Source organism: Trachurus japonicus, chromosome 5 (assembly GCF_045865225.1).
Source record: "Trachurus japonicus isolate A0001 chromosome 5, Traja_1.0".
Taxonomy (NCBI): domain Eukaryota; kingdom Metazoa; phylum Chordata; class Actinopteri; order Carangiformes; family Carangidae; genus Trachurus; species Trachurus japonicus.
Window position 1 is genome coordinate 28,124,311 of NC_140911.1, and position 13,357 is coordinate 28,137,667.

Below are 13,357 nucleotides of genomic sequence, written 5' to 3' on the forward strand. Positions count from 1 at the left end.
ACATGCAGGAAACGGCTGTGATTCAGGTGGCATTTCCTGCCTGTGTTGACCTCTTGGTGCACAGGGGCCGTTCAGCAGCGCCAAGCCTTTCTCTGTTTCCTTTAGCAGTGTTATTTTTTACTGCTGTTTACTAGCTATGTGTGTGTGTTTGACAGAAAAAGTGCAATCATTTGTTTTTTTTCCCCCGCTGTAAAAACACAAAGTGGTTTATTATCATGCAGCAAAACAACTGACTGGACTAGATAGTTTTTCACTGGAATGGTGTATAAACAGAATTTTCAAAACATATTATTATATTATTATATTATAATATTTTATTAAAGCAGAAGTAAGCGGAATGTTTGTGTTAATATAAGTCTTAAATAGTTATATCTTCCGACAGCAATCACTTACATAGAGTGTTTGGTCTGAAACACGGGTCTGTCAGTCACTCTGCTCTGCTGTAAGCCGAGGAGAAAACTTTCCTTGTATCCTACAACCTTTATCCAATGAGTAGAGAGAACGGCATGAAGGGCTGTGTGTGCAGCCAAGGGATGCGCGTGAATGTGGTGACATAGGGACGAGGACCAATAGATCCATGACGAGGGCGGGGACTGCTAACTCCATCGGCTGACAAAAAGTTAGCCAAAACCACTGGATTGCTTACTTCTGCTTTAAGTGTTGAAATTTAGCAAAATGAACTAGCACAATCTGGATTAGTTGTCTGATTTCTATTTTATTTCAAGGTTGGAGCCGGTGCTATAGGATGTGAACTTCTTAAGAACTTTGCCCTCATTGGCCTCGGCGCAGGAGATGAAGGTCAAATCACCGTGACGGACATGGACTTCATAGAAAGGTCCAACTTGAACCGCCAGTTCCTCTTCAGGTCTCAGGATATTGGGGTGAGAAAACAGCACATCACAGCACATCACAGCACATCACATCACAGCACAGCACAGCACAGCACAGCTCCCTGCAGTGGCTCTTACATGCCATCATGGCCTACTATGGCGAGTGGATAGTGCCACGGTTACCCAGCCAAAGGAGACTGTCGTGTGGAATTGACGTCTGAACTACGTCGCCTCACCTACGTGTTGATAAGTACGTCGCCTCACCTACGTGTTGATAAGTACGTCGCCTCACCTACGTGTTGATAAGTACGTCGCCTCACCTACGTGTTGATAAGTACGTCACCTCACCTACGCCGCCGCCCCCACCCCCACCCCCCATCCCTCCTCCCATCCCTCCTCCCCACCACACACACACACACCTGCAGTTTGTAAAAAGTAGCTACTACTGCCTAAGCTGCACAAAGCACCGTCAGTGCATATAAAACACAGTTTAGGCCTAAGAAAAACAAAAAGTGAATCCAATATTGAATGACTGGAATTCACTCAATTACTGTAAATTGGGGAAAGTGACGATGAGGGGATCGACGTAGCCTACTTTTTTTTCTTCCAACTTTATTGAACAACAGACAATTCAGACATTCCAGCTCACGTGTCAGTACAATAGCTAGATTTACACATGACAGCATAAGAGTTAACTAAAGAGAGAACAATAGAATTAACAATAAAAAAAATACATTTCTTGGTGACAGAGCTTGTAATCAATAATGTTCTTGTTATGATGTTTAAGTTCTATGATTTCAGCCCAGAGGAGTGCAATTGTTTTAATGGAGAGAGTATGAGCGATATAAAAAAAAAAGCACGATCGCAGCCTGAAGCAACAGTGTTGCTGCAAATACGACGAGAGGAGGCTGCTTTTAATTTTTCTGACAGCTCTTGCGCTACTTTTAAATAATGAAGCTTTATCCATTTAAACTAGGAGCAACATCAACTGTCATTTTAAATTGTGTTTTATATTGTTAAATATTTCACTGATCGCAATTATAACACGAGTGTGTGTTTTATTGGAAGCGAGGCTGGATAGGTTACAGTGAGGTTTTTTTTAGGTGCTGCTGCAGCTAGGTACAAGCAAATCTCATAAACAAAGACCTTTTTAAATGTGAAAACAGCGGAAACTTATTCAAGATTTGAGTTTGGGCAACACTGAAATATAACAGGCGACACATCGGAATTAATTTATTCACGGCCACGTTAAGTGAAATTATTAACTTTACCGATTATCCATCTGATTATCCGTCCTGCTGCAAGCGAACAACTTCTATCAGTGGTGACTGTATATAAAAGTAAAATATAGGCTATAGCTAATGACCTCCTGACGCTCAGGTCAACGGGTGAGGAGAACATCTGTAGGCGGAGACAACTCTCGGCGGAGACGCTCAGAGAGAAAGTCAACAGCAGTGGATCAGTGTGATCTCTCCCTCCGTACAAACGCTCCGTTCTGATCCAGATCCACTGGACTTTCAAAGTAAAGGTGACACAGCTGTAAATGAGTTAAATGGTGAAACAGCGGCGCCCTTATATCCGATTTTATGATTAAACTCTGAACATAACCTGGTCGGGACCAGGTTATGAGCTAGTTACCTGTGGACCTGTAGTTTATATCTACAGTCACACAGTAGGCTATGTTAATAGACAGGCATCTATGGGACGCTTTTAGCTATTTCATTTAAAACAAATCAGCTCAGCAAAGATGGGAAATAATATCTAATCATAATTAATTCGAGAATGGACGAGAATTAATGCACGTGAGTCTGGCCGCAATAGCGGATCAGATCGGACCATCAGGTCTTTAAGAACTGTAGCAGGAATTAAGCACTTTCAGAGGTTTTGTTCATTCACTAGAACTTGTAGAAAACAGACCCGGCTTCTAATTGAGACCGGCTTTTATTTGCTGAAACCTGGAGACAGACCTGACCCAGTGCAACCGGCATCTCCCTTTTCGCCTTTTTTTTTTTTCTCCTTCTTTTTGACAATTTACAGTAGGCTACATATGATGGTCTGGGAGACGCTGTGCGCTAGGCTACTGTAGGGGGATGAGAAGGCTCGTGGTTCAAATGATACTTGATCTAAAGAAGCTCTGTCTGACCAGATGGGGGGGGGGGGTTACAATAGCCTATCCTCCAGTCTTTAGCCGGTCGCTGCGGAGCATCATTAAAAAAAAAAGAAGAAAAAAAAGCGCTGGTCACGGTGGAGCTGAGAAGAGCAGAGTTGCACTGCTGCAGCTGATCAGCTGACATGTGGTCAAGACACAGACTTGTCCAGGACTTCAAACTCAGAGCTTTCTGTCTTCAGACTGTCCTGACCTGTCCCTCGACATCACACAGGGACAAATCACTTTATGCTGTGATTTAAGTAGGCTATTAAATACAGTAGCCTAGGCTAATCATCATAATAGTGTAGGCTACTGGCACGAAAAACCATTTCTATTCTCACTGTTCTCAGGTCAAATATGCTTAATTTCGATTAATTAGCCTAATTACAAAGCCTCTAATTAATTAGATTAAATCAAGTCCAGGCCCTATAATATTGTCCTATAATTCCTACTGACGACGACTGCAGTGAAGTTAGTTTGAAGTTGGATATTTGACAGACATTCGCTCACTCACTCGCTTCTCAATACATTAAAAATCCATATAAAATATAAGATGTGTTCAAATGCAATAAAAACAGGTCTGTGTCATAGAGGAGGCTTAGCTCTACCATCCTGTGTTGATTTTGAGTCAACAGGTCACATGACCTGGAGTTATTGAGCTCTAATGCTCATATTTACAGTATAAAATAAATCAAAAATCCATATAAAATATTACATTTGTTTAAATGCAATAAAAACAGGTGTGTGTCATAGAGGAGGCTTAGCTCTATCATCCTGTGTTGATTTTGAGCCAACAGGTCACATGACCTGGGAGTTATTGAGCTCTAATGCTCATATTTACTGTATAAAATATATTAAAAATTCATTTAAAATAGTAAATGTGTTTAAATGCAATAAAAACAGGTGTGTGTCATAGAGGAGGCTCACCTCTGCCATTCTGTGTTGATTTTGAATTTTGAATTTTTTATATATTTTATACAGTAAATATGGGCGTTAGAGCTCAATAACTCCTAGGTCATGTGACCTGTTGACTCAAAATCAACACAGGACAGAAGATCCAAGTCTCCTCTATGACACTCACCTGTTTTAATAGCATTTAAACACAAATAATATTTTATATGAATTTTGTATGTATTTTATACAGTAAATATGAGCATTATAGCACAATAACTCCTAGGTCATGTGACCTGTTGACTCAAAATCAACACAGGATGGTAGAGCTAAGCCTCCTCTATGACACACACCTTTTTTTATTGTATTTGAACACATCTTATATTTTCTATGAATTTTTAATGTATTGAGAAGGAGCGAATGTCTGTCAAATATCCAACTTAAAACTAACTTCACTGCAGTCTGACGACGGCGTAGTAGCGACGACGTGTGTTTCACACGTCAATGGTGGCGACGTTAGTTTCACACGTCGTTTCACACGTTTGTGGTGACGACGTACTTAGTTCAGACGTCCAGAGCAGGCGTAAATTTGTTGGTAATTCTAACATACGCCGCCGTCACGTCGCCGCCGTCACACGTTCCTTCAGTGCACTTGCCGTGACGTCGCCGCCGGTCTCTCATCTGCTGTCCCATCCACTCCCATTCAAAAATCCGGCGACGGGAGGGGAGGTTGCTCCTTCTCCTTCTCCTGGTAATCCTTGATTTGGCACAATACACTCGCCATAGGCCTACTGGCTCTTGTCTGGCCTGGTTAAGTGGAGGGGTCACGGGTCTACTGGGACGGGTCTGAGACAGCTTCTGTCAGACTACACACACCATGGTTTTGTAATCTTTGGCTGTTCTGGACTATATCGGGCTGCTGATCTCTGACATGTCTACTGACGTCCAAACAACTTACATAACACAGTTTAGTGCAATTAGTGGGTATGTTGACAAATGTCCTCAACTGCTCTGAATAGAAATGTGCTGATTCTTCAGTTGTATTAGAGAGGAATACACACTGAGAAGACAGTGTGTTGATAGGACAGTAGATATACTGCAAGAACATGAACAGCCAAATGTGTCCTCATGAAACATTTTCATAGAAAGATCCAATTACAAATCTCGATATTGATTTCATAAAATAAAACCGCTGTTGTAATTGGGACGATTTTCACATTTGTGCATGAACAGAAACCAAAATCAGAAATTGCAGCCAAAGCAGTGAGAGAGATGAACCCACAGATGAAAATCATCGCTCACCAGAATCGTCTGGACCCTGACAGTGAAGGAGTGTATGGATATGACTTCTTCAGTGCTCTTGATGGAGTGGCTGCAGCTCTTGATAACGTGGAAGCCAGTGAGAATACTTACTTAAACCTTTTTTCTATTCACTTCATATTTTCATATATATACTATACAGCTCTGGAAAAAAAAGAGACCACTTTCACAAATGTTTCTTAAAAGCATCTCTACATGTATGACAGTCATTCTTTTCTTTTCTTTTTTAAATACCAACACAAACACAACTCATTCTACTTAATGAGACACTGATGAGGTCATCACCTGAACCACATCTGGTTTTATAGGAAGATTATAAAAACCACTGCTGGGATTAAACATTGACATTATCCCACAAAAACTGATTTATAAACTCTTCCTGAGTTAAAATATTCTTACTGTGTTGTTTAGGAATTAATATGAACATGTTTTCTTTGCATTATTATTATTCAAGGTCTGAAAATGACTTGATATTTTTTGTTATTTAGACTAGTTTAGTCATTTTCAGCCAATAAAAGCTCTAAATGACAATTTTTATTTAAATTTTGGGAGAAATGTTGTCAGTAGTTGATAGAATAAAACATTTTTTATTTATTTTATTTTACTCAAACACATGTAAATAGTAAAACCAGAAAACTGATCATTTTGGGAGTGATCTCTTAACTTTTTCCAGAGCTGTATATATATATTTCTCTTACAACAGTTATCATTGTATTTACAGTACATATTTGATGTTAATGCTTCTTTTTCCAACCCAGGGGTCTATCTGGATGGACGCTGCGTTCAGCACCAGAGGCCGCTGCTGGAGGGAGGAACCCTGGGGAGTAAAGGTCACACTTTGGTGGTGGTGCCTCACCTCACAGAGTCTTATGGACCCGCCAAATCAAGTTCTGCTAACGCCATCCCACTCTGCACACTCAAGAACTTCCCTCACCGCATCGAGCACACCCTACAGGTTGGATGTAGACATAGACTAAAGTCTGGTTAAACTTTTTGTTTGCCCTGGACATAATGAACTGTATCCACAGATGGATTCAAATTCCACGCTGAATGTCCTGAAACATGAGAATGTGTTATCAAGACCACTACATTGTTTTCATTGGCAGCCAGATTTTTATAGTACTTTATGGAGAAGTTGCATTGGTCTGGCTAACACTGAAAAGTGTTTATAGTCATTTATCCACCTCATTTACATACGTATATGACTGTCAAAATAATATATATAAATATTTTCATGTAGAATGCAGTCTATCATAGTAGTTTTATCTGCAGCCGTGCCGGCAGTTCTGAGGCTGCTATCAGGAGCAAAGTCCTTACTCACTATGACAATGGTAATATAATGTTTAGCAGGTTCACCATTCAGGTGTTCACCATGTAAATTTAGTGTTTTGATAAACTAACATTAGATAATTTGCTATTAATGCTAATTCAGGTTGAGGGTTGTGGGATTGGCCTTAGTTTTGCAGGTATTCTGTCATAAAACAAGTATTGAACAAGTCTGAATTCTGAACAGCCGATGTTGCTAAATTAAATTTAAAGGGATAGTTCAACATTTTGGCAAATTGGCCCATTGCCATAATCGCTATAGTCATAGCAGTAGGTTCGTTACCTTTATTTGTCGCTGTAAGCTATTTTTAGAACGGCAGAGCGGAGCAGCAGGCTGCTCAGAGCTACGCTATGGAGGCTAAAGGAATTTCTTGGTTTCCCTCATCAAATGCAAAATCCCAAAAATCCCAAAACTCCAAAACGCTTTCGTGGACAAGTTGTGACCTGCACAATCACCACGCTATGAGATAATAATGGAACGTTATGAAACAGAGCCATTTTCGAGGTAAATACAGGGTAAATACAGAGACTGCTTGCTGAAAAACTGCCCCTGAACGCAACGCGCATCAGCGGTTTTGCATGAATTTACCTCTAACAGCTCCGTCTCGTAACGTTCCGTTATTATCTCATAGCGTGGTGATTGTGCAGGTCACAACTTGTCCACTAGAGAGTTTTGGAGAGTTTGGATTGTGTATTTGATGAGTTTGATGAGGGAAACCAAGAAATTCCCTTAGCCTCCATAGCATAGCCCTGAGCAGCCTGCTGCTCCGCTCTGCCGTTCTAAAAATAGCTTACACCGACAATTAAAGGTAACGAACCTACTGCTATGACTATTGGGATTATGGCAATGGGCCAATTTGCCAAAATGTTGAACTATTCCTTTAAGGGATCTCAAAAGTCACTTCAACTGATCCTGAGGATGGACATGAATGCTTACACCAAAGTTGTCAAGATATTTCACTATAAATATATGAAAAACGTCATTGAAAGGCAAAAAATAAAATATACTAATCTCCAAAGTCATAGGATTCATCCATGACTGTACAAAATATCATATAAATCTTATAGCTGAGGACATTTTAGTCAGGATCAAAGTGGCTGAACCGAACTCTCTCTTATAAAGCATTCACAGCATTGCCACCACCAGTCCACACTCCCGACACTGTCTACAACAATAACAAACACATAAATATTATATACTGTATTTCTGAATTGCTCTTTTGTGTTATTATGGTATACAGAGCTTTCTATTTTTCTGGTCAGAGTGTATTCTTATACAGAATTAGAAAAAATCATCTTTTACTGATTATTTTATTTAGAGGAGTATACATGTTACTAACTTGGCATTTGAATTCCTCCAGTGGGCCAGAGACCAGTTTGAAGGACTATTTAAACAAACACCTGAAAATGCCAATCTCTTCCTGGGGTAAGATATCTTTCTATCCTCATGTGATTTCTCTTTTTCCACAACAAATGTTGACTGAAAGAAATGTGGAAAGAATACAAACACCAATCTGTTGACAATCAGCTGTCACTTAATAACCACAGGTTTACAGTGTTTTTTCCACTCTCTTATAAAGCTTTCCAGCGAACCTACAGAGCTAATGAAGTAGTCGAAGCTCATTATTTTGTTTTATTAAGAGGAAAACATGTGGTTGGCTTTTAGCAGTAACTCTCAAGTAAAAATAATATAAACAGTGTGTTCTGCCAGAGGCTGTGCTCTGTAATGCTTCTTTCACAGCAGCTCTGGCCCACTAGTTTCTCCAAATAATAGATTAAGCCTCTCAGCTAATTAGATGACTTTAGAAACATCTGCTAGAAAAAACAGATTACATTAATGCAGGAAAAGTACTATATCAAGTCAAAGACTGTACTGGTGATATTCATATTTAATTTGTGTGTTTGTTACTCTATGAAGCACTGGAAAACTTTAACCTGATGATGATGTGACAACACCAGCGCCTCTAGTCCTAAACTGTGTCTGAGTTTTGAGCCTCGGAGCCGTTCTAATCCAGCCTTGTTTTGGGACGTCTCTCTGGTTGTTGTGGGGAGATCAGATTTAATCCCTGTATTTGTAAAGCGCTAGTACACTGTGTTGTGTCTTTACACAGAAACATAAAGTTGTGACTTGAGCAGTAATTGTGCTTGTCAGTTCCACACAGCCGTTAGAGTTTAGACATAGGGGAACTGAGAGAGAGATGTATTTGTCTTTACTGTAGTGTTCTGTAGCCAGACTGTTGTGCAGTCATCGAAAAACTTTCTGGACATTTTCATGAGGCGGGTCAGCTATGTGTCACAGGCCAGTAAATCTGAAGTCATGCTTAATGAGGTCGTGGAGCGTTGTTGTTGTGTTTTTCTTCCACTCGTGCAGCTCCGTGCAGAACTATGACTCTTAATTTTCCTGTTTAGACCTGTTGAGGTGTGTGACAACATGCAGATCCCTCTTTTTACACAGCATAATGGCGTGGGCCGTGAGCTGGCACGCGATTGTAGCGCAAAAAACTGCCCAGGCATGCGCTTATGGAGTTGCACGGACCAGCACAATACAAACTTACAAAATACCTCACTACCCCTCCTATGAGTCCACGGCCAAATATCAGAGAAATTCCGTCTGAGTCATGGCTACGCCCTTATTCTGAAAGACCACTTTAGTCATTCTTGTCCCTGCTTGACAGAATAAATGTTTTCCTCTCAGGACTTTCCCAATGTTTTGAACTAGTAGCTCAATAGTGCTGCAAATCACAAGTTAGACCACCTCAAACATTCATATCAGAGCGTGAAGTGTATAGATAAAACCTGTGTGGTCTTTTTTTCCCCACAGCTAGTGTTTATTACCTCCTGTGTACTATACTGTATGTCTGTCATTAAATCAAAAGGAATCTTCTCTGTTTCCTGTAGGGATGCAGGCTTTGTGGAGAAGACTCTTGGCCATGGAGACGTCGAGGCTTTAGAGATTCTCGGGGGGGTGTGGGGCAGCCTGCGGGACATGCAGAGCGGAGGACACCGTCCAACCAGCTGGGAGGACTGTGTGAGATGGGCACGCTGTAAATGGGAGACTCTGTTTAACAACGATGTCCGGCAGCTTCTGCACTGTTTTCCTCCTGAACAGGTGAAATCACTCACACTGTCCCTTAAAGGACAATTCCGGGCAAATTCAACTCAGGGGTGTATTTTCCTAACATTTTAGGTCTAAAAGAAGGAATCTGAAGATTTTCAGTTTAACTGTTCCTGTTTTGCACTGTGATGAATGAATGGGAGCGGATGCAAGTTCCGCTGCTTAGGTTGTTTACATCCCTCAAAGCCGCAATTTTTTTCCACAGACAGCGTCAGATGGCGACTCAAACATGCACCGAGAAGTTTATTTACTTCAAGCAAGCCGACATGTTTGTAAAACTAGATCTAATTCAAAGTCTCCCGGAGTTTCGCGCGAGACCCAGTTGCCGTGCGGTGTACTCAGGTGCAGTGGGAGCTACCGTTTGTGTCATAAACACAGGAATATCAACTCTTGACTTGCTTCAAGTAAAAGAAACTTCTCTGCGCATGTTTGAGTAGCCATCTGACGCTGTCTGTGGGAAAAAATGTACACTTGAAGCAAGTCAAGAGTTAATATTCCAGTGTTTATGACACAAACGGTAGCTCCCACTGCTCCTGAATACACCGAGTACGGCAACTTGGGTCTCGCGCGAAACTCCGGGAGACTTTGAATTAGATCTAGTTTTACAAACATGTCGGCTTGCTTGAAGTAAATAAACTTCTCGGTGCATGTTTGAGTCGCCATCTGACATTGTCTGTGGAAAAAAATGGTGGCTTTGAGGGATGTAAACAGCCTAAGCAGCGGAACTTGCATCCGCTCCCATTCATTGCTGCCGTGGCGATGCGGGGACAGACACAACTAGTGCAAAACAGGAGCAATTAAACTGAAAATCTTCAGATTCCTTCTTTTAGACCTAAAATGATAGGAAAATACACCCCTGAGTTGAATTTGCCCGGAATTGTCCTTTAAATCAATTATTGAAAGGCTGTAATTAACATTTACAGACACAGAGGGGCACTCTTGTGCATGTGAGATATTTTCATTCAAATGAGTTTAACACTGTAATGAGGCATTAGCACAAAAGGACTGCAAAAAGTTTCCTTTCTGCAGCTCATTTCCTCGGGCTCAGAGGCCACTGGTAACTTTGCCTGAAATCTGAGCCACTTAAAGACCTTGCTGATAAATATCTGTGAGCAGCTCTGAGGGGTTGTAATCTGTTGAAGCATGCAGACAGAGTGATGTCATATGTTGCTGTCACATCTGGCAGGGAGACCACGGCTCAATATCAACCCAAACAGACCCCCATTAACCCCAGTCCCAATCCAGAGACCGGCTGTCCCCACAGGGCTGGAGAAACCCCTCTGGTTTTCCTCCGGTCGTATAAATGTTTATAGAAGGGAATTAAATTCTCTGTACAATTATTGAGACAAACACAACTTTATGACAATACAACCATTACCATTCAAGCTAACCTGGGAAGTGTGATAACATTTCCATCCTCACACCACAGAAAAAGTGAAAGATAAATTCTTTGTCCTTGTTACGTGATCAGAAAGTCCTGGTTTCGTTGTGTTGTAACGTCACAGTCGACCACAGAGTTTCTGAGGAACTATGATAAGGCAGCAACAGTTGGTTAACTGTCACAGACCTGACAGGTGACCACACATTTGACATAACGGCTACTTTACTTCTGCATGTGTGTTTACATGGTGTTTGACACGCAGACCAACGGCTGGAGATGTTATGTGGGCATCTGAATCAGAATAAGATATAGATGTAGCTAAAATTTGATTTCAGGAGGTGTCATATTTTTAATACCACAAAGTAATGATATTGTAACAGTGTGTCTGCTGGACCTGCTCATTTTATCATGGTGTTGGTGATCATTTTCCTTTTTGTTTCAATTTGATGCAAATTGTTTATGAAACCACATTTTGGCTGATTATCTTATTTCATTTGTTTCAATGTTTTATAGACTAAATTATTGATTGATTATGAAAAAGTTCTTTAGAATTCAAATCTGTTTTCTTTATGTTGACCAAAATGATAAATTTGCCTTGAAAGGCTTTACACTACAGTATATGACACCTTCTATCTGTAGAACTATTTACAAGAGTAAAAACTGATCAACCTTTGTAAGGACGAACCATTGTCTCTGCTGCATTCTGTGGCCCGAGGGCCGACTGTGAAATCTTTGTTGACGCCTTTTGGCTGCTGTAGAAAACTCCCCTAGAGTGAAGACGGGCATCACCACTAGGAGACTCTCTCTTTCCCAACATATGGACCATTTGGCAACATCAAAGCTCTCAGACCCTTTGTTCCTTTATCAGACATACAAATTGTGTAGTCAACACACACAGCTGATAACAATATTAGCCTGGCTCTGAGTCTGCAATGGAAAATTCTGCAGGCCTCCTGCTGTACCAGAGAACAAAAACAATGAAACCTTATTGGCACTGTGGCAGCCATGCATTGGATATGATGTGAGATGATCTTGTGACACTCCTGTCAAATACATTGGAATATAATACTGATACTTTAATATCAGGGAAACTGTTCATGCTGAGCTGTGTTGAGCTGTATCAGGGTAGAAGTGTGTTTGACTGAGATTTATACAGCTGCACATCATTGTGATAAAAGGGATTTTCTCCTGCTTCTCTTTAGGTGACCCCCACTGGGCTTCCCTTTTGGTCTGGATCGAAGAGATGCCCTCACCCACTCACCTTTGACCCCGACAATGTGAGTAGTGTCTGGTCCAGTTTTCCTCAGCCTTAAACGGAGTAACTTAGAAAGGCCACAGTATGCCATGACGATCTCTCACATTCCTTCTTTATCTGGTCTGATAGTTCTTCCTCACTCTGACCATATACTAGATTCTTATCTGAGCCATGAAAGCAGCTTCACCTGCATATGGACAATGAAAGGCAGATAATAATCTCTCTAACAATGGCTGCACATTAGGTAATAAAAGAGGCAATAAGCTGATATTAAACTGATAATACAGAAGGTTGGAACAGTGCAGCCAGAAGAAAAACACTGCTTCCCTGTGTCTGTTTATCTTCATCATCACTTTTCACAGACGGTTACCAAATACCAAAGAACTCTAATTTAGAAAGTGTAGACTAAAATACTGATTGTTTTCAGGTATTGGTACAGTAGGTGTGTGGACACAGCTTGGGAAATGTGAGCCTATGTATTGTGAATCTCAGCAGGTCTCTGTGCTAATCAGTGAATTGAATACAGAGTGCTTTATTGTGGAGAAGTAAAATGCTTTTGCTACAACAACAGTAACAATGAGACTAAGGTGTGGAAATGATTGAAATAGCCTTTGTATCAGCTTCCTATTGTGTCAGGGAAGTAATTTGCCCTTAATGCACTAACTACCTTAATATCTCTCTGCCCCCTCCCTTTGTTTTTTAATTTCCCCTCTATGGTTTCACCCTGCAGAGAGAAATTCAAATCAAACTTTTTAATGCGTATGTTCGGTCTTGTTTGTATTTTACCTTTAACATTATCTTTTTTATGTATGTGCATTATTTATTTATTTTTTATTTAAACCTTTATTTTAACTCGGTCACTGAGGTCTCCCTCATTTACAGGGACGACGAGTTTACAGCAGCAACAGAGCATAAAAAACAGCAGAGTACAACAACAACAACAACAGAGCATAAATACAATTACATTGAAAAACAATCGCAGGGCAAACATTTAAAATCAGCAAGAGAGGGAATATTCTCCAGCCCCAAAGCATGTGGAAGAATATTCCATGAATTTGGAGCATCAAAAGAAAAGGCTGATTTACCAAGC

At 40.6% G+C, this 13,357-nt stretch overlaps 1 protein-coding gene across 1 annotated transcript in view; it reads left to right on the forward strand.

The window, feature by feature from the left end:
* uba7 (ubiquitin-like modifier activating enzyme 7) overlaps nucleotides 1-13,357 on the forward strand; it is a 60,747-nt gene that overhangs the window by 6,866 nt on the left and 40,524 nt on the right. Inside the window, exons 12-17 of the mRNA XM_085777174.1 lie at nucleotides 726-881; nucleotides 5,104-5,269; nucleotides 5,949-6,145; nucleotides 7,878-7,942; nucleotides 9,415-9,625; nucleotides 12,215-12,289. Coding sequence (XP_085633300.1) covers nucleotides 726-881; nucleotides 5,104-5,269; nucleotides 5,949-6,145; nucleotides 7,878-7,942; nucleotides 9,415-9,625; nucleotides 12,215-12,289 — 870 coding nt within the window. The remainder of the gene's footprint in view (nucleotides 1-725; nucleotides 882-5,103; nucleotides 5,270-5,948; nucleotides 6,146-7,877; nucleotides 7,943-9,414; nucleotides 9,626-12,214; nucleotides 12,290-13,357) is intronic.